Raw genomic sequence first — 22906 nt, forward strand, 5'->3', positions numbered from 1 at the left:
AATTCAACTCCAACAATCACACAGCTTTCCTGAGTTTTCGATAATCACTTACTGAAAAATTCACAATATTAAATTTTCCCTGGAGTTCTTTAGCTGGTAACCACTTCCCATCAGAGATCCACTTTATTCCGCCCAGGAACCAGTCCGACCAGAACATCGGTTTGCCATTAATCCTAATTCCTGGATTCATCCATATCGATGAGCATGGGTCCAATAAAGCATCCACCCTCAATAACTCACACAACTGCCTCCACAAAACTCTCAGGAATTCAGTCATCCATTTCTTAACGCTTCTAGGTCCAAAAGCCATGGATAAAACTGCTCTAGGCGAAAGAGGTCCACTACAACTAGCCTTGGCCACCACCCACTCACCCGGATCATCCTTAAGAAAAGGTACAAAAAGATCAACATGAATGACAAATGGTAAGCCTTAAAGTTGGGAACTCCTAACCCAGCTCTCTCTAGTAGAAGTTGCATTTTCCATAGCTTCAACTTGGACTGTTTATGATCCCAAATAAATTCTTGCATCAGTCTGTCCAACTCCTTCCAATACCTGGGGCTGACCATCAGAGAGCATGCTCAGTACATAATTGATCTTTGGAGCCACAGTCATCTTTAAAGCATTAACTTTACCCCAATTACGAGAGATTCAACAAACCCCATTGCTCTAAATCAACCTTAAAATCAGAACAGACAACAACCCTCAAATTTTCATTTGTAAAGCCCATGATATTGGGTGCCAGCCATTTCCCATATATCTCATTCTATCTGCACACCATTTGAAACCAAAAGACGTCAAAAGCTGTCTGTCACAAGACGGCGTTAGTGGCAATACTTCGGATTTAGACCAATGTATTCTATAACCTGTCAATTGATAAGTCAGACAGAATCTCCATAAGTGCTGGAACCGAATACTCCAATTTCCTGAGCACCAGCAGCATGTCGTCAGCAAACAACCACAACCTTTGCTCTAAACCCCAGCTCTCCAGCCCCAGCAATCTACAAACTCATCTCAAAGCTACCACTAAGGGCTCCATAGCGATCACAAATAACAGGGGCGAAAGTGGTCATCCCTGCCTCATCCCACTTTTCAGTTTAAAAGATCTAGACCTCATGCCATTAGTGTTAATATCCGTAGTAGTATCAGCATACAATAGTTCAATCCAAGATACAAACCTCTCTCCAAACCCCATCTTCCAAAACACCATAAATAGATAATCCCAGTTCACCCTATCAAACGCTTTTCCCGGATCTAACAATAGCACTACAATGTCATTCTGAGAGTCACTTGCTTCAGATATGAACTGAATCAGATTCTTAATGTTTCTTGATGTTCGCCTGCCTTTAGCAAAGCCTGACTGATTCCAGTGAATCAAATTTGGTAGTATTGTTTCCAGCCTTAGGGCCAACACTTTTGACAAATGTTTGTTGTCAGTATTGATGAAACTGATTGGTCTGTAACTTGATGGGGAAGTTTCATCTTTGCCCTTTTTTAAGAAAACTGAGATCGTTGCATGTCTAGTTGTAGGAGGTAAAAACCCAGAGGCCAATGAAGCCTCAAACATATCCTTAAGCAACTTCAGGGCAGAATCAGGAAGTAGTCCATAAAATTCCGCTGGGAGCCCATCTGGTCCCAGCGATTTTCCTGAATTTAGTTTACCAATAGCTTTTTTAACCTCTTCAGTTGAAATGTCTTCCTCAAGCTTATGAGAATCATTCTGAGAGACTTCAGGAATCTGCATCTCTTGCAGAAATCGTGCACCATCACCATGAATATTCTGTTCGTTCTGATACAATTCACTATAAGATTTATGGAAAATTTCATTAATCTCTGACGGTTGATAAGTAAGCCTACCATTCTCATTACGAATTGCAGTAATGGATCTCTCTGATTCCCTCCTCCTCAACCTATAAGCCAGCCACCTATCACATTTCTCACCCTTTTCATAATATGAGCACCTTTGATGGTATACATTTCTCTCCACCCTATCTTTAATCAGGGTTTTAAGATCTTTTCTTAGTTTCTGCAAAATGTTTACCTTATCATCCTGTCTCGGATTCGCCATAACCTCTCTCGACAACTCCCAAATCCTCGAGTCCAGCTCCATTCTTCCTTCGTCATATTTTTCCCTCTGTCCACTCGACAAACTAATCAGAATCCCTCTCATGGTGCATTTAAACGCCTCCCATATAGTTTGTGCTTGTATTTCTCCATTGTGATTTTCCATCATGAAAATTTCTATTTCAGTAGTAAGTCTCTACCAATTTTTCATCATGCAGAAGAGCAGTATTCATTCTCCAGAAATTAGTTCTATGCACCACAAAATCCAATTTCAAGCGCATCAAGACATGCGCATCATCAGATAGAAGAATATTGCCAATTCTGCTCGTCCTATAGTTCACCCCATTCGCCCAGCCATCAACAACATGTCAATTGTAGAATAAACCTCATGAGCCCCGGAGTAGAAGCTATATTCTCTGACATTTGGATGTTCCAACCTCCAATTGTCTTTCAAATTATGTTCTATCAACAAATATATCAGAGATAAATAATTATCTCTGCTTCCTCGCACCCTGTACTTACTATTATCCAAATCCTGATCAAGCACCACATTAACATCCCCTTGCAGTACAATATACTTTGAATCTAGATCTTGAATAATTTGTGCAACCTTCCTAAAAAATGTGCCATCATCAATTGAGGGTGCATATATGTTACAAATAATCACCCTAGTTTCTTGTATGTTAACTAATAATACAATTATCCGTCCTTCCTGAGCCGATCTCACCGTCAAAACCTGCACTGAAACATTCCTACGTATTAAACTAGCCACACCTCTAGATTTTGAATTATATGAGGAACCATAAACCTTTCCAATCCACCCTTTTTCCAGTTTCTCATGTTCTCCTTGTACAAGATGTGTCTCTTGCAAAAGACATATGTCACTTTTCAAATCATCCAAATATCTCAGGATCTCTTTCTTCTTACTCACATTATTTAAACCATTCACATTCCAAGTGACAATATTCAAATCCTCCATGCCGAGATAATTCCAGTTTAACACACACACATCACATTCCACCCATTCAGAATAAGCTACTAGGCTTGAAACAAAATATGTACAGATAAGCCTTAAGCCCCCACCCATGAAGTAAAGACAGAACAACAGCAAGAAGCCTAAGATGAACAGAACATACCAAGAGGACCCAAGACCTAGGCTCCTCTCCTAAATAACTTTAACTCAAAGGGCCTCATTACGACCCAGGCGCTAATGGGTTAACGACGCCGTAAAAGGCTGCAGCGCTGTTAACCTATTAGCGCCTAATTACGAGGTCCCTTTGCGGGACCCAACCTTAACGGCTGGTGTAGACCAGCCATTAAAGTAGGGACCCGCTAACGGACCTCGGTGCTAATTACGGTGCCGCAATTTGCGGCACCGTACTTAGCGCCTTCCCCATTCCCATTGAGCCCTATGGGGCAAAAATGGGAATGGGGAAGGGCCATGGAGGAAGGGGGAATTACTGCCCCGCCAACCTTGTAATGGGGTGGTAATTCCCCCTTTCTCCATGGCGGAGTCGGTAACTTACCGGCATGGACCATGGTGCTAATAGCACCATGGTCTTCCGCCAGGGTCGTAATGAGGCCCAAAGTATCCTGAATATGAAACCAAAAAACCTCCCCCCAACTTACCCCTCTGGCCCCCGCTGGTAAAATAAGCCTGTTAACCACATACAGTTTAATAAATCAAATCAACTCCAAACAACTAAAACGTAACAGAAACCGACAAATATTCAATTCAATCCTAACATAACACATTGAACCCAAATCAATTTCCCAATTTTCCACCATATATTTTACCAAGCATGCAATTTGTCAGAACCCACAAGAACCCAACCAAATTTAAACTTCTTCCCAATCCCACCTTCCGACTCTCATTAGAAAGACATCAGTCCAAATTGAACATCATATTAAACATCATATCAGCCTGCATTGTCACCAATAGTTCAACCATCACCCCTCCAATATTATCACATCCCAATAGATCTGCTCTCACACTGGGTAGATGACTAATATGAATATTATGTACTTAAAGCACCCATTAGGATTGGCATCACCTATATCTAAGCTTACTAAGCAGTCATTTGCATTTAACATACACATAGAACTAACCAAATTAAGGAACTATAACCCATAAACCCCCCGATACATCTTCTCCTCCGTATTAAATTGAAAAGCTTGCCCCAGACTCTGTTCATCACTAGGAGCAACCGGTAAAGATGTGTCCAATATAAACTGACCCTGCTTAGCTTCAAGGCAAAGAAGGGGCCAGCCCCATCAGGCGAAGTTGCTCTAAGTGGTCTTGTAAATTGGGTTAATTTATTAGGCAACATGGCCTAAGGGGGTTGGCCTCTTCCTCGCTTTGAAGCTGAGAAGAGCTGGTCCTGATTACTGCATTGATGGGAGACCCGGATGCCTATTAAGTCCTTGGCCATGGCCTGTGATTTTTCACCCCAGACATCACTATAGCTGTAAAAAAATCTATTTTGTTTTTTTACCTTTTTTCCTTTAGCCATGGGTTCAGAACTTCAGATAAACTTGGCTATCTGTAGTTATAATATAGCCGCAAATGTCTGCCCCCCACAAGGCCCTCACCCAGTGTCCCCCTCCTCTGCCTGCTTCCCACACACCCATGATGGCCTTCTCACCATCCCTCCCCCATTCCTCCCACAAAACACGCTGTTTCCGTGACAGTTTGCTTTCAAATGTCAGCTATTCGCAGCTATTCTGTCCATAGCTTTGTGTTACGAACTCAGTCCCTAGACCCTCTCCAACTCCCAAATTTCACTTGGTGTTCACTTGCCACCCCCAACCCTCGACTGATGGCATTTGCATGTTTTTGACCTGCAAATGGCTTATTTCCAGCGCTTCATTTCCTGAGATCTTCGGCTACAGCTGCGGCTATCTCTCGCGTTGAGCAAAAACAAAGATGGCAGCTTTTTCATTTCTAAAAACACCCAGTTTTTACAATTTACCCAAGATAAAGCAATCTATTTTGGAGAAGTTGGCACCCCCTTCTCCATCAAATATTTAAAAATTACTGCACGGAATAACCACAAACCACAAAAAGGTCTAACCAGTAAACGCCTTGTGCCCATGTTTTTAGGGGACCTGGTTCAAATCTGTACAGTAGTTTAGGCTTTGCGATCCGGCAAATATTTACCTTTTTTGTCTATGGGAAAATGAATGAGTAGGCTGCAACTTTGTTTTTTTTGTTCTTAATAACTTTTTCATTTTTTACCAAATCTTTACCAAACTTCGCATACTACTAGAACAAACAGTGACCAGCTTTGGCCAGCAGATTACCCTAGCCCGAGAGCCTGGGGGATGCCTTCTCATTCCTGTGGTTAGGGAAATACCTCTGCTTTCCCTCCAATTCTACTGGTGGCTGGGGTTGTAAGTGTCTTCAGACAACATCTTTGCAAACTTATCTTAGTGCCCCTTGCATGGCTGAGGCAGTTCTGGTACTCCAACCTCCTAGAACTCTCCTCGGCCACCCTAATGAAACTTTACCCTCATCACCATCTGCTGTCCAGGAAGAAAGGAGACATTCTCCACCACGATTCAGCCTCCCTCAACCTGACGGCTTGGCTCCTGTATTCCTAGAATTCAGTGCTATCCCACTGCCTCAAAACTGCAAAGGCATACTAGCGCGGGCCCCCGCAATCCCTCTACACTTGCTTGTTACAGCAGCAAATGGAGAAAGTTTAAGATATCGGGCAAATTCATGAAGCTAAACCCTTTCACCATTCCAGCAGCCCTGCTGCCTTACTTGTTGTGTTTGGCACAGACCAGCTTGACTCACTCTTCCATTAAGGTACATTTAGCAGCTATCTCAAGTTATAACCGTTTTCATACCCCTTTTCTGGCCACACCTTCACTTTGGTCCCAAAGACTGATCAATGACTTCATCAAAGGTCTCTTTCGTGCATTAGCTCCGATCAAGTGGCCAGCACCTGCTTTTGAATGAAATGTAGACCTCTCCATCCTAATGAAGCCACCATTTGAGCCCATGCACAAGGCACCATTAGAATTCCTGTCTTGGAAGACCGCTTTCCTGGTGGCCAACACCACTGCCTGACAGGTAGGCGAAATACAGGCAAAAACCTGCAAACACCTTATCTGATGATCCACAAATCCAAGGTGGTTTTATGTATCAATTCATTTGTCCCCAAGGTGCCATCCACATTTTTTTCTGAATGATCCTGTGGTGTTGCCAGCATTCTTGACCTTGCCGAGTTCCCCAGCAGGAGGATCCCGTCCCTACTTTAAACATTGTGCAAGCTTTGAAATACTTTGTCTCCCGTACCAAGCCCTTCCAGCAGAACGCACAGCTTTTTGTAACATTTGACCCATCTGGAAGCAGAAAGGCACTGTGAAAACCTTCTATCGCCAGATAAATTTCATCCTGCATCTCCTTCTGCCATCAGCAGGCGGGCAGACCCTTCACTGGCAGACCCAGGGCTCACTCTTCCAGATCAGTGACTGCTACTACGGCACTCCTTTCCGGCTTCCCAATTCTGGAAATCTGCAGAGCAGCAACGTGGATGTCGGTGCACACGTTCACAATGTTTTACTGCGTAAACAGAGATGCTGCAGAGTCTAAGGTCGGCCAAGCGGTACTCCATAGCCTGTTTGCGTTAGGTTAGTGTTTCCTGTGGTAAGTGTTTGCTACAAGGAGATTGCCTACACCCTTTATAGTTACATGGTACTGCTTTGTAATCTGTTCAAAGCATGTGAATCTATGAAAGATCCAATGTTGGAGAAGGACCTAAATACTTACCTTTAACTCCTGTTCTCCAGCATTGGTATCTTTCACAGATTCACATGCGACCCTCCTGCCTACCACTCTTATGGCTCATACTGCCACCTTATGTATGCTAGAACAAAATCTGAAGATGGCCTTCAGGAGTGGAGCTAAGGGAGCCTTTTCCATTAGCTGCGGGCAGTATGACCCAAAATGATAATAGAGCGCTAAAGTGACTGAGGTTTTCAGTTTAACGTTAAACTGCTCCGTGTTACCGAGGATTCCCAGCCTAACCGGGAATATTCACAGCATGTGAATCAATGAAAGATACCAATGCTGGAGAACAGCTGTTACATGTAAGTAACTAGTTCCGTCTGAACTATATCTCGGCTTCAGTGTGAGGAGAGTCTTGCTTGTATTTATGTTCAATCGTTTAAGGATTTCCTCTCATCCCACCCCTACCACTGAAGTAGCACTAACCCATTTCTCTGATTATCAGTCCTCTGATGTCATGATTAGGGCCCCCAAAGCCCCTTGCGCATGCCCTGAATGCATACAAATCCATCATATAGCCCCTATGGTTCATAGTACCCCACAGTCACAGGATGGATGCAGATGGGCCATTCTATGGAGATGGATGCAGTTTCAAGATGGCCACCACCAAAGGAACAATACAGGAAATTATTCAAGTCTTGTGAGAATTCCAAAATCACGTCATCCATCTTCAATGGGGAGGGCTATATTAGGTCTGCCCATCCTCAAGCATATGCTCAGAGCTTAGCTTCCAACTCTGCACCAGCTCCTGTGAGCCGCTCTGCCTCTTTCCAGTCCCTTACCTGAAGACACCACCATTGTCCACCGCCGCCTTTCCACCGGACATGGATTTTACGTCATGACCTGTAAAGAAAGAAGCTGCCGACACCGACAGCAAGGTAATCTCACCTGCCTCTCCACATGTTGAACCCCTTCTGGGAGCTCTGCCATCATGGTCTTGGGCTCCACGCCATTGCCTCCATTACAGGGACCTGCAGTAGAAAGAACAATATATCACAGACATTGTTTTTACATGAAACATATCAGGACACAACAATAAACAAACAAGTAAGGTATTTGGATTTCATTCACATTATCAAGATACTCTGGATATCATCCTGGAACTTTAAAACTGAGCTCGTGGAAAGAAGCCAATTTTCTGGACTTACTTTGGAATACTTACTAGAAGGCAGAAGGAAACGAACCACAGCTGGAATGGGTCATTGTTCCAGTGATGCAACTAGAGCAAGCCGCTTCTGAACCCACCATCACCACGCACTCCGGTAAGTCCACCATCCACTACGGTGGGTGGTGGGAAACGCCACGAGTGATAGCTCTGACACTCCTTGTTCTCTCTTAAGGCCACACCATCACTAGAAGAACAGTGCCAAGGGAGTGCAATCTGCACAACACCAGCCTTCACGTATTCTCCCCATCCCTTTCGCCCTGACTACTCTGGTGTACCCTTGAGTGCTAGCCGTGGTCAGGGCACAACGTGTTGTGGGCTGTGTCATCGACATGCTGCACGCTGCTCCTGCAAGTCCCAGACAGGTGAGCGTTACATCCGTTCACCACTCCAAGCTCCTCTCTGTCCTCATCCTCCTGGATGATCTATGAATGTTTACCAATTTTTGTTTTTGATTAATTTGTCTTAAGAGAGAACAAGGAGTGTCAGAGCTATCACTCGTGGCGTTTCCCAACACCCACCGTAGTCCCATCCTCAGGGATGGTGGACTTACCGGAGTGCGTGGTGATGGTGGGTTCAGAAGCGGCTTTCTCTAGTTGCATCACTGGAACAATGACCCATTCCAGCTGTGGTTTGTTTCCTTCTGCCATCTTTGGGTCGATTTTGCTGCTAACTTAGCACAAACAGCAGGTCCCCCACACCCTGCCACCCACACACCCTCCTTCTATGTACCATATGCCCACCTACCACTGACATGTTTATAGTAAAAGAAATACAGCAACAAATGCTGCAAAAATAATACTGGGAAATTGCCATTCCGCAAAAGTGAGTAATACCCTCCTGGATCTCCCTACTGCTTTAGATACAGTTGACCCCCTTTCTCTCCTGAAATCCTCTCTAACCTGGGAATACAGTAAAATGCTCTAACCTGGATTGCATACTAGCTCCCTTGTCATTCATTCACTATATTGGGGAAGACTAGCACCTCTGATCCTACACCTTTCCCAATGGAGGTCCCATAAGGCTCCACCCTGGCCAGTGCTCTTCAGGTTTTACACTTCTTCCCTCAACAAACTCTCCTCATTCATAATTTCCTACTACACTTTGCAGCTGATACCCACATATTCATGTATTTCCCCTTCCTCACCTGTCCAAAGTCCCGTTCCTTTTAATGCCACTTCCCGTCGCCCCTCTCTATTTTCCTCCTTGGCCTCCTCACAATATCTCTCACGGCATGGACAGTGACCTAAAGCTTCATCGCAACCACAGCCTCTTCTGCTGGGATCAATCTTCTTAGCATCCACAAGCTCTGCCCCCTCCTCACACACGATTTCACAAAAACCCTAACTCCTCCCTTATTCTCAGTCGCCTCAAGCGTGGCTTGAGCCCCCTCCCAAGCCTCCCTATCTACTCCTTTGCCTCCTTGACAAAATCGTCAATCCTTGCCACCTCTCCCCACCACCTTCATGCAAGCTGCGTATGTATACACAAACGGTCCCTCTTCAAATTATTTCTTCTCTCCTGATCTATTCATGGGCTTGCCGTCGTCTGAGTGGCCACTGCATCTCCTGCTATTCTCCTCCTTGCATCCTTCTACATAGCACCCCCCTCAGTATCTCTGTTATTCATCACACTGTGCACCCACTTGCTTTCCACTTTTTCTCTCTCCTTATTCACCAGCACTGAAACACCCTTCCTACTGACATCAAAAACACCAGCAACGTTTAGTCATTCCGATCTGCCTTAAACCTCCACCTCTAAGACCTTGAAAGAGCACCCACCCTCGCATTCAATATTGCACGCCTGAACCTATCCTCCCTCCTGACTTAGTGTCATCTTTGTTTAACTATCCCTCCCCAGTCATCTGACTAAATGTCTTGTTCTTTATCGGTCCCTGTTCTGTGTTTTGTTCAAGCCTCCATCACCAAGAGGTCATGTACCAATTCTCCATTGCTTCCTAATCTTTTGTAAGGGGCCTGTCTGCATGACTAGCAAGTCTACTCTGAGTTACTCTGTAAGTGTTGCTGTTTGAAACACTGTTTCCTCAATAAATAAATACAAATGACATGTTTAAAAATATGTCTATCAGGAGACCTAGCTTCAGAGACTGGATGTTCTTGAGTGCCACTGGTAGTTTGTGCATCGCATCCCATAGCCACTAGTCTTTCGGAATCTTGGCCATTGTGTTTCGAATGGGCAACCCGTGTTACATTCTGAAGTGTCCTCTAAATGCTGTATTTGTATGGATTTGGAATAGAATACGGAATGAGTGCAGTTTTGTTTGGAATGTGAATTCCAGTGGAAGGCATTTACAGAGGTGGTGGAGCTGGTTGGTGACTTTTCTGTGCACCCTGTACTCGACCAAACTAATTCATTATTTTTGTTAAACTTACGTATTCATTATTATTTATGTGCAATGTACAAGCAACACAACAGCACTACCATATCTAGCAACTTGCCATAATATAATGAAAGGAATACAGACAAAAGTCACAGAACTCCCTCTTTCATAAAAACAAAACAACTGGCTTGGAATAAGTAGCAAATCAAACTGTCAAAGCCAGCATAAGCATGTAAACAACACTCACTGCAAACTGTGAAAACCAGCATGAACACATACATAACATCACTACAAACTGTCAAAGCCAGCATAAGCACATAAACAACATTCACTGCAAACTGTCAAAACCAGCATAGGCACATACATAACATCACTACAAACGGTCAAAGACAGCATAAGCGCATAAACAACAGTCACTGCAAACTGTCAACCCCAGCATAAGCACATAAACAACATTCACTGCAAACTGTCAAAACCAGTATAAGCACATAAACAACATTCACTGCAAACTGTCAAACCCAGTATAAGCACGTAAACGACACTCAATATTTAAAGCACAACTGTCCCAGCACACATAGCCGATAGACTCCAGGACAAAGGATATGATGGTCAGGAACTCCCGGGGACACCCAACAGTCGATATTATATGTACTGATAGACACACAACTAGAAAAGCAGAAACAAATTAAGCTCATCAGCCACTGTCACCTTTCGGAGGTTTTGGCGTACAACTCGCAAAACCTCTCACCACTTTGTATAAGAGCTACAGAGGGCTTCAGTTTACCTGCTTCTGAATTATCCTGCCTTTGCCTGTGACTAGAGTATTCTCTAATATGTCCATATTTATGCACAATACACCGATTATTCCACCATTGAATGTTTGTAATATTTTGAGCCTTTTTCCAGTATGCTATTATTGTTCTGTTTGTGTAATTATTATAACACAATATCTTTTCCTCTTTTGAAACTCATTACCCATAACTCAATCTTTGTGCACACACACGTTGTGGTAACAATGACAGCTGATCCCATGAATGTTTGTGTATTGCCCCACCCTCGCCCTCCATTATGACTGCAAATTCAACGCATGACTGTCCGTCCCTGATGTGGTCTGTTATGTTTTTTCTTTTCCAATAGGCGAGGAAGTTGGAATGCTAGAAGACATGTCTGTAGGCATTTCAGACTTGCATCATGTTACAATTAAAATTGTTGAGGCCAAGACGGAGGATTTTCTACCTGTGGTAACTGGAAGAAGGTAAATGTTCCTTTTACTCGTATATTGTATGCCTCCAAACCGGGCTTCCAAGTAACAGGTGTTTACTCTCTATCTTGGGAAGTAAGGAGTACAATGATTGTTTAGGAAGTACAAATGTTTTTCACATCCCCAAAGGTGGTATTTATTAGGCCAGTCAACATAGATTTGAACTGTAAATCATATATTGTTGGTGATGCATATTTTTTTGCACTCAATAATGCACATTAAAATATGCATTTTTAACTTAAAGCATCGCCGGATTCAGCTGTGTTTGTGGAGCTGTGTAAGCGGAAGCAAGGGGCGGGAAAGCATGTATCTGTTCCCTATTTCTTTGGGAGTATTTTCACCCCCTATTTTCCTTTTTGTTGGGCGTGTTTGCACATTTTAGGGAGAAAAGTGGATGCCATGCCGCTTATCTGTAGGCCACCCAGAAGCCATTATGGCTTCCACTATGTCCTGGCAACCTATAATTGATTGAGCAGGCAAAGACGGCTTTCATGATGAAACCCACCCCCATGCCCAGGGGCATTGGTCACTTAACTACTTCTGTCCTCCGGTGCTTTCATTTCACATTTGCATTTGGTGAAACTGCACTATTTCCCCCAGAATTGCAGACGTCTTTTTTATTTGCACTTTTAATGAGCCCTCTTCAGAGGCTGTTTAACAGTGTAGGGCAAATAGAGAAGTATGCAATTGTGATATCATCAGCAAACAGCTATCATAACATACATATTGTTTGTTTGTTTGTTTGTTTATTTATTTATATAGCGCTCTTGACCCGGGGGTATATATGCGCTTTGAACATCAGGTTACAGGTAAAAGACAATAGTACAGTATTGATAGGGCATAGATAATAGTATTCAAACAATATACATAAAATTGGACATTCGGAGTGCATACATATGTGGTAGGACAGTTATTTGTTGGTTAACCAGGAAATGACCTTAGTTCTGAAGGGTTGGAAAGTAGGTGTAGATTTAATATCCAGTGGGATGGAATTCCAGAGTTGTGATGCCAAAGTTGGGAAGCTGGATCCTCCAGCTCTTTTGAGGGAGTATTTGGGAACTGTTAGTTGTAATGAGTTGGACGATCTGGTGGTTCTAGTGTTCTGTCTTAGTGTAAATTTGTTCGAGAGGTAGGGTGGGGCAAGATGATTGAGGGCTTTGTAAGTAAGGCATATGGTTTTCAAGTCAATTTTCTGTTGGATGGACAACCATTTGCAGGCAGTTCTGGTGGCGGAGATGTGTTCCCTTCTAGGAATATTGAGGGCGGCACGGAGTGCGTTATTTTGTAAAACTTGCAATTTATTGATTACTGTTTTGTTGGCACCTACATAGAGGCTATTACAGTAATCCAGTTTAGATTGAATGAGTGCTCTGGCTAGGATGAGACAGTTGCTAGGGGAGATCAGTGGTCTGCAGGCCCTGATTAGTTTACCGGTGTAGGCAGTGGCTGAGGCGGTCATGTTGATTTGTTTAGCTAGGTTGATGTTCGTGTCTAGGTAGAAACCGAGGGTTTTTACGCTCTTGGCAATGGGTATGGTGTTACCGTCAATAGTGAAGCTAGTGTAGCCGGGACAGAGTTTACTGATAGTGTTCGGTGAGCCGACAAGAAGCAATTCAGTCTTGTCATCATTCAGGCATAGGCCATGTGTGGCCATCCATGCCTGAATGATGGAAAAGACTTCATTGATCCATTTGGCGTCCTTGTTGTAGTTGCCTGATAGGGTGAGGAGTATCTGGGTGTCATCTGTGTAGTTAGTATAGGTGACACCCAGATTGTCCAGCTTGTCGAATAAGGGCTTGGTGAAAATATTGTAAAGGGTAGGTGAGACACAGGATCCTTGTGGGACACCGCAGGTGATGGGGATAGGGTCAGCCGCAGCTAGGGGGGAGAAGACCCGCATGGTTCTGTTGTCCAGGAAAGATTGGATCCATGTGACTGCAGAGTGGGAGAAGTGTGCTGCCAGAGACAAATGGTTGCACAGGATTTTATGGTCGACCAGGTCAAAGGCAGCGGAGAGGTCAAGGAGTAGAAGGATGGCAGCCTTGTTTTTGTCTTTGAGTTCGTCTATCTGGCATTTGAGATCAACAAGGGCCGTTTCTGTCCCGTGTTGTGGTCGAAAGCCAGATTGGCGAGTTCCTAGTAGGTGATTGGCCTCAAGGTAGTCCTGGATTTGTAAATAAGCCACTCTATCCAAGATTTTTAGTAGGAATGGGACGGTGGTAATGGGTCTGTAATTCGTGGGGATTTCAGGGTTGAGAGTAGTTTTTTTTAGTAGCGGTAGGACCCAGGACTGTTTCAGATTGCTGGGGACCATGTTGTTGGCGAAGGACAGGTTTATTAATTTGGTGATAAATGGGGAGAGGTCCCTAGCTGCATCTTTTATGATCTGTGCGGGGCAGCTGTCCCCCTTGCAATTCGATGGTTTAAGGGATGCTATAATTTTCTGAACCTCCAATATGGATACCTTTTTGAAGGTGAAGCCTGAACTAGTGGCAGTAGGTGGAGGGGGCGTGGGGAAGGAGGTGGGATCGAGAGTGAGTTGTTGTCGTTTGTTGTTGATTTTAGTTTGGAGCCCTGAGATTTTGTTAGCTAGGGCATTCTGGATCCCTGCGCACCAGGGTTTATCCTTAGTGCAAGAGTCAGTGGGGGTAATGGGGTTTTCTAGTTCCTTTAGTATGTTAAAGAGCTCCTTAGTACTGGAGCTTGCCTGGGAGATCCTAGTATTGAGAGATACTTTCTTGGCCCGTATAATCTCATTTTTGTAGAGGGAGGAGATGTTGGTGAGATTGGTTCTGTTATTTATAGAAGGCACTGATTTCCAGAGTGCTTCAAGTTTGTTTTTTTGTTGACGCAGGGTTTTCAGCTCCGGGGTGAACCATGTGTTCAGGTGCGCTTTGGGTATTCCTTTGCGCAGTTTCAGTGGGGCAATGATGTCAATGGCTTTGGCCATGGACTCATTGTAGGCGTTGACCAGTTGGTTCAAGTCCGTTGTGGCGGGTAGTGCGTTTAAAGTAGGGATCACCAGAGGTATTAGGGCTTCCGCTGTGATATTGCTCTTTTTCCTAGTAGGGCAGGCAGGTGCCATGATAGGCCTTTTATGTGCTGAGTTGCTGGTAAGAATGTCAAACGGGAGGAGGTGGTGGTCAGTCCAGATAAGTTGTGTGGGATCTTTCGTAGTAATGTTGCAGTTAAGGGTAGTTATCCAGTCAAGGATTCTGCCTTTCGAGTGGGTGGGTTTGGAGCAAAGTTGTTGGAGACCATGCTCCTCTAGTGCCATGGCCAGGGCAGTGGCTGGGGTGTCTAGGGGGTCGTTAAACCCAAGGTTAAAGTCTCCGAGTATAATCAATTGTGCTGATGGTTTGGAGCTTTCAGCAACTAGTGAAGTGATGTCTTCCTCAAATGAGCCAGGAGGGCCCGGGGGTCGGTAAATTAAGTGCAGCGTAATAGTACTTTTAGGGGAGGTTTGAAATTTGACTGTAATGTGTTCACAGGATTTGAGTGGGGGAGCAGAGGATAGTCTGATGTCAAGCGTGGACTTAAAGATGATAGCTACGCCGCCACCTCGAGCGTTCGGTCTATCTGCTCTAAGGATGGTGTAGTTATCAGGTATGGCTAGGGTAAGAGATGGACCTGCAGCATCGTGCAGCCATGTTTCGGTTACCGCAAGGAAGTCCAGGTTGTTTGTTAGAATAATGTCAGCGACTTCTGAGGCATGGGCGACTAATGATCTGACATTTAGGAGAGCTCCTTTAAGACTGGGATGGATAGTGTTGATGGGTGTTACAGTGTGAGGGTTGATCTTATTGAGTGATTTGGTAGGGCCTTTGCTAGGTCTGTGGTGGGTTCTGGCGCCAAGTCTAGAATTCCGATCGGAGGGGATGAGGGTAGTGTTACGGGAGTTGGTTGGGTTAGCTAATGTAGAGGTGTTGTAGTCAATGGTAGGGCAAGATGCTCTCGTGTTTATGGGGTTCTGCTTATAGACAGCTAGGTGTGTGTTAGCTGCGACATGCGGAACGTGTGCATGTCTATGGGTGGGAAGGGCGGACTTGGTATCCAGGGGGAAGGCTGGTGTGGTGGGCAGGAATGGTGTAGGGCAGGTGATCGGGTGGTGTCTTGGGCAGGCGGGTCTGACTAAACCATTATTATAGGCTAGGTAACTGTTGCCAGTGCAGGGTATGTTACTTTGCATGACACAGAACGGGAACATGATCGCAGTCAGGCAGAGTAGCATGCTGGGGCTAAGGTAATGTACAGGGGAGTGGCGTGAAGGGGGCATAGGCGTTATAGGTAGGGCACACCACAATGCGAATGAGGTCTAGGCAACCATAGGGCACAACACAATGCAAGTGGGGTCTAGGCAACCATAGGGCACAACACAATGCGAATGAGGTCTAGGCGACCATAGGGCACAACACAATGCAAGTGGGGTCTAGGCGACCATAGGGCACAACACAATGCGAATGAGGTCTAAGCGACCATAGGGCACAACACAATGCAAGTGGGGTCTAGGCGACCATAGGGCACAACACAATGCGAATGAGGTCTAAGCGACCATAGGGCACAACACAATGTAAGTGGGGTCTGGGCGACCATAGGGCACAACACAATGCGAATGAGGTCTGGGCGACCATAGGGCACAACACAATGCAAGTGGGGTCTGGGCGACCATAGGGCACAGCACAATGCGAATGAGGTCTAAGCGACCATAGGGCACAACACAATGTAAGTGGGGTCTGGGCGACCATAGGGCACAACACAATGCGAATGAGGTCTGGGCGACCATAGGGCACAACACAATGCAAGTGGGGTCTGGGCGACCATAGGGCACAACACAATGCGAGTGGGGTCTGGGCGACCATAGGGCACAACACAATGCGAGTGGGGTCTGGGCGACCATAGGGCACAACACAATGCGAATGAGGTCTGGGCGACCATAGGGCACAACACAATGCGAATGAGGTCTGGGCGACCATAGGGCACAACACAATGTGAATGAGGTCTAAGCGACCATAGGGCACAACACAATGTAAGTGGGGTCTGGGCGACCATAGGGCACAACACAATGCGAATGAGGTCTGGGCGACCATAGGGCACAACACAATGCAAGTGGGGTCTGGGCGACCATAGGGCACAACACAATGCGAGTGGGGTCTGGGCGACCATAGGGCACAACACAATGCGAGTGGGGTCTGGGCGACCATAGGGCACAACACAATGCGAATGAGGTCTGGGCGACCATAGGGCACAACACAATGCGAATGAGGTCTGGGCGACCATAGGGCACAACACAATGCGAATGAGGTCTAAGCGACCATAGGGCACAACACAATGTAAGTGGGGTCTGGGCGACCATAGGGCACAACACAATGCGAGTGGGGTCTGGGCGACCATAGGGCACAACACAATCCGAATGAGGTCTGGGCGACCATAGGGCACAACACAATGCGAATGAGGTCTGGGCGACCATAGGGCACAACACAATGCAAGTGGGGTCTGGGCGACCATAGGGCACAACACAGTTGCAGTGGTACGTTAGCGACCATAGGGCACGGCCAAATAGCAGTCATGAGGCATGGAGCACTAAGGGCTAAGGATGCCTGTACTATTAAAGAAGTGGCAGCAGTAATGCATAGAGGCGGCGGCGTTGGAAGCATGAGCGTATGTAGCAAACAGTTAAAGAAACCGAGTTCAAATGTTTATGGGTGCGTAGTAGCAGAGGGCATACCAGAAAGCACAATGGTATAGACTGAGGGTATTCCCACTACTCACAAAAGATTAAAGGTCCGTGGCCCCTGGCTCCTGATGCTCCCAACAGGCTCTCAACAGGCCTTTGTATGGCCTTCGTAGGGCCGCCGGCGCATCCGCCTGCCGGCGGATGTAATGGGCGGGATAAGCGAGGCTTAGCCTCGATGTGGCGCAGCGATGCGCCCGGCATGCGGGGGTCAGGCAGGAAGTTGGACAAGGCCAGGCAGGCCTTCGTTGCAGCTTACCAGCTGTTATGGCGTTGCAGCGATGGGGAAAGGGCTCCTGCCCTCTTCCCTTGGATGGGGCGATGTAGTGAGGCCCAACAGGCTCTCAACAGGCCTTTGTATGGCCTTCGTAGGGCCGCCGGCGCATCCGCCTGCCGGCGGATGTAATGGGCGGGATAAGCGAGGCTTAGCCTCGATGTGGCGCCGCGATGCGCCCGGCATGCGGGGGTCAGGCAGGAAGTTGGACAAGGCCAGGCAGGCCTTCGTTGCAGCTTACCAGCTGTTATGGCGTTGCAGCGATGGGGAAAGGGCTCCTGCCCTCTTCCCTTGGATGGGGCGATGTAGTGAGGCCCAACAGGCTCTCAACAGGCCTTTGTATGGCCTTCGTAGGGCCGCCGGCGCATCCGCCTGCCGGCGGATGTAATGGGCGGGATAAGCGAGGCTTAGCCTCGATGAGGCGCCGCGATGCGCCCGGCATGCGGGGGTCAGGCAGGAAGTTGGACAAGGCCAGGCAGGCCTTCGTTGCAGCTTACCAGCTGTTATGGCGTTGCAGCGATGGGGAAAGGGCTCCTGCCCTCTTCCCTTGGATGGGGCGATGTAGATATTATGATTTTAGGTCCCACAGGAGGGAGGCTTAACCTTCTGGCAGGATTACCGGAGGGGCATGCCCTTAGTGTCAGTCAGCTGAAGTGTGATGCAACAGAAAGTGCTTCTGATTTGTCCATGGTCTCACAACTTTGCTTCAATATATGGCCTTTGCCTCTGACATTCCGTAGAAATATATTCTTGTGCATTCAATTGGCGCATGGGCTTGGCCACTGCGCCTTTCCTTTCTAATTGAAGCAGGGGTGTTCGCAGTGAGCAGTCTGTGCACCGACAAGCATGCAGACAGCCGTCTTGAAAGGAAGTGGTGTGTGCATCCACAAGCATGCAGACAGCCGTCTTGAAAGGAAGTGGTGTGTGCATCCACAAGCATGCAGACAGCCGTCTTGAAGCAAGTAACAGAGATGGCTGACTTGGACTGGCTTAAAGGGCAAAAGGGCAATGCCCGAACCAAAAAATCCAAATGCTACTGTGGGTCAATTTTTTTGGCTAATGTGGGCCAGTTTGATGAGTTACTACACCATGCGGCTAGTAGTTTTGACCAGTGTTGATGAATAAATATTCTTTAAAATGCACAATATGCATCATATTTTATCAAGCCCCCCTCCCACCCACCTTGGGTACTATTCAAATAATCTTTCACAAAAGGAATGGATTGCCATTTACAACTGTGGGCCACTTTTTCATTGGTGCCTGTCACAATGTTATGCCCCAGTCAGACCATGGTTATGGGTGCATCCATAAGCATGCAGGCCGGCAACGCAGATAGTCATATTGAAAGGAAATAGTGTTTGCATTCACAAGCATGCAAGCAGGCAACTCGGATGGCCATCTTGGAACAAAATGGTCACAAAGGTAGCAAGTCCAGGTGCTTTGTGAACTATTAAACAAGTGTTTCTCTTTTCACTGTTAGTGTTCCAATCTGCACCAACAAGAATATTCTTTCAGCACAATCATAGTGGCAACTCCTGTTTAAGGCAACTCCAACCTCAGAATTCTGCTGATTAAAAACTCTCTAGCCCACATATATTTATTTAGTGGTGATTTAAAATGCAAGCTGGGTAGCCTAGGGTCACTTCTACGTACAAAATATGGCCATTATAGTACAGAATGGTAACATTTTACCTCGCCTATAAACTGCCCCTGGCTCTGCTTTTCTATGCTTCAGTCACCATTTCATCCATCTTGGTCACATCCCTAACATAGCTGGCCGTACCGCCTTAAAAATGTTTAATGTTGATTGACCTTAATGTATGTAAGTCCTCAGCGACTGTTCTATTTACTCCCCACCACAACCTGATCAGAACGGCACTCAATCTCACCCCATTGTAACATTGTAAGAAGCTCAATGCTTGTCATCAAATTTGATATGTTTTCTATTGTACATTCTTTTGCGATCAAAAGAGCATTGATTTTCCCTGTATGTAAATAAATATATAAAACACGCATGCAGGGAGTACATACAGCTCTCATTTAGACCTGTAAATTACACTGATATGCAACGACTCCAATTCCCAACTTTCAAATGTGCATTTGGGTGACTGTTTTGGATAGAAAGCTTGATTCCATCGTCTGTTTCTTCTAATCACCTGGTAATTTTATTTTTTAATTATTTAAAATGAATTATTATGTATTTAATGCCATGGTTTTCAAAGAAACCTTTTAGCAATTCATACATAAAACAGATAAAATACATATAATACAAAGTCATATATAATCGCATCATAAGAAGGTAAAAGGTAAACAGAATTTCCCAATTCGATTCTATTAAAACAGTTTTCCATTTGATACAAGGGTAGCTTCCACCTGAATTAAAGGTAGCCTGAATAAGCACCCTTGCAGTCACACTAAAAACAGAAGACCAAAATTGGTTGCCCGGAATGTATTGTGTCGAGGACTCAAAAGATAGATATCCTTTTGTAATGATCTTCTCCAAGGCCGGACATTGAGTAAGTACATGTTGGAGAGATTCCATTTCAACGCCACATGCTCTACAGGTATGCTCAGCTCGAGTGATGTGCATCCTAGAGCCCATGTATGTCAACACTGGCAATAGATTAAATCTCAGCCTAGACCAAAATATTTAGCCTTTTATCATTATATAGGATCAAATAAGGGACAAGAGACAAATACGAGAAAGACTGGTTAGTGTAGCAAGGGAGAGATTTCTTTCCATCCAAATAAACGAGGTTTTGGGATCTATCCCAAGCATAAGCCTTTTTTTTAGAGCCTGCTTGGTTAACATAAGGTTAACTGACATCCATTTTACAGTCAATTTCTACCTGCAATAATTGCTTAATAATGTGGTCCTGCGCAATAAGATGGTTACTTCTCTCCCAATACCACCCAAACTGACACTCGCCTGTAACAGTTAAAATCTTATATAAACATATACTGCGATTCACCTTAATACAGGTGGCAAGAGAAACTAAGACCAATTCTAAATGGATGTCTTATGTAGGCAATGACTGGGGTAAGCCAAGGGTACCACGCCACATTTTACCCTCTACGGTTTTCAGCCACTTCACTTCATCATCGGCCTATAGTTGAAGGCTGTAACGTGCACTAGGAACAATACTGATATTATATGCTTGGTGCATACCCTCCGCCGAGAATCCCCCAGAGGTACGTACAAATCTTTTTTTCATAACCAGTTTAGAGACAGCCCTGGAACAAACTTGCCTTTTTAGATAGTCGATAGAGCCACCCAAAAATAACAGAGCCCCCAAGACTACATAAGCCAAAACCACCTCAATCTCTTCAATAGCAATTTTCCATTTAAAGCTTCTATATTTCTGCTTGTTTCCCACAGTCAGTCTCTTAGTCTTTGCTTTATTAATTTCCAAACCATTTAATAATGAATATTCATGGAGCCCAGAAAGCAAGCATTGAAGGCCAATGGGGGTTCTGTCCCTCAAGGTGGTGTCATCAGTGTACAATAACCAGGCCACCTGATGAACTCCAATCTCGGGTGAGAAATTACCACAACTTCAGATTGCATTAGGTAGATCAGCGAGATATAAATTAAAAAGCATGGGTGTGAGCATACATCCCTCCTTCAGCCCCCTAACTGAAGGGAAAACTTTGTCACGTGGTAATTTAACTGCTGTGACTGTAAAGTGGTCTGATGAGGAGAACGTCTAAACGTTGTGGTCCGGTGTTTGGATGTGGGAGCAGTGGCAGTGCAAAATAGGCGGGATTTGCAAATTAGATTGTCAGACCCATCTGAACAGAGGGCCAGCACACAGGTTGGGAAATCAGGATGAGTGCAGACGGGGAGCTCTGAGGAGGTGTGCTGTGGCAGGCTGAGGATGGCCTGGGCTGGTCAACGGCAGTGGGTCTGCCTTGCGATGCATCCCTGACCCTCTGGCGAGCGGGTGAGGGATTATTTTGTGCACATCTCCACGTGTTAGAAAAGCCTGGTGGGAACTTAGTCTTTACAAGTATAACAGTGGAAAGAAAGGGTGTTTAAATATCATCGCACCCATGGGAAGTGTAGAGGGGTTGATAGACCCATTAGTAAGATGTACAGAGTGCAGGGATGCCTGGCTCAGGATGCCTGGTATTCACTAGCATTAGATGATGGGGATGTGAATGGTGCCCAAAAACAGACTTACAGGAAAAAGCAGTAGGGTTTGTGAAAACTGATGTTAAGGAAGAAGAGGATGGCTTGGAGAGCTAAGATGATATTTATTTGGTTAAATGGGGATAGATGTAGGTGCGAGCCTCAAATAAACAGAATACTCCTGGCAGCCAATAGGGTGTGGTAAAAGCAGAGTGTTCACACTCTGGGTCATAGCTGTTGGAACAAAGAGGTCAGGGTCTCAGGTGAGGAGAGCTATATTTGCTCTTCATCATCTACTTACTCCTGCCATTACCTGCTTGTACCTGCATATGTGCCTTCCGCTACCTGCCTCTAGGCATCTACCGGTACTTACCCGTACATGCAGCCGTCTGTATCTATCTCCACTTTGCTACTTTGGTATATGTATCTGTCTGTCACTCCCCCCTTCCTTTACTCGTCTGTCCCACTACCTTCTATATCAGGGGTCAGCAACCTTTGGCTTTCCAGATGTTTTGGACTACAATTCCCAAGATCCCACACCATTTACTAGGGCTGAGTGAAGTTTTAGCCTAAAACATTTGGAGATGTAAAGTTTGCAGATCACTGTACTATATCGTCTGCCATCTGTCTCCATCTCTATATGCAACTGTCTGTACCTGCCTTTACCTATAACCTTGTGTACCCATATCTGCCTGTAGTTTACGGACACATGATCATCTGTCTGTTAGCGCGTGTGTGTGTTCCACATTCATAGCCTCTCTCTCTTCTGTCTTCTATGCACATGGCTGATGGGGAGAGGATGGCCACAACCTTGCAGCCCATGTATGGTCTAATTAGGGGCTGGTGAATGGGTCAGTCAGAATGATTGCAGTATCAATTGATTAGGGTGAATGTGTGTAGCCAACACGCACCCTTTGTCTTGGTACTTATGCTTAACACTGTTATTACTGTATCTTTACACTGTTGTCTATCTGCAACTGACAGTATGTACCTTCTCCTTCTGTGCATGTTTGCTAGTGTCTGCCTTTTTTCTGACTGTGTCCCCTGTATCGCCATACTTACCGTTGTTTGTAACTGGGTGTCTCTTTTCTCCTTTTGTATCACTCGTGCCTCACTCGGTCTGCCTGTGCCTGTTTCTTTTT

General features: G+C 45.4%; 1 protein-coding gene across 5 annotated transcripts in view; it reads left to right on the forward strand.

The window, feature by feature from the left end:
• The window catches only part of INPP4B (inositol polyphosphate-4-phosphatase type II B), a 3177224-nt gene that overhangs the window by 2729637 nt on the left and 424681 nt on the right, over positions 1 to 22906 (forward strand). For all 5 annotated transcript variants that reach the window (XM_069631181.1, XM_069631178.1, XM_069631177.1 and 2 more), the window contains one exon: positions 11504 to 11621. In XM_069631181.1, the coding sequence (XP_069487282.1) occupies positions 11504 to 11621 (118 nt within the window). The remainder of the gene's footprint in view (positions 1 to 11503; positions 11622 to 22906) is intronic.

This window comes from Ambystoma mexicanum, chromosome 6q (genome assembly GCF_040938575.1).
Source record: "Ambystoma mexicanum isolate Mex_15411 chromosome 6q, UKY_AmexF1_1, whole genome shotgun sequence".
NCBI lineage: Eukaryota > Metazoa > Chordata > Amphibia > Caudata > Ambystomatidae > Ambystoma > Ambystoma mexicanum.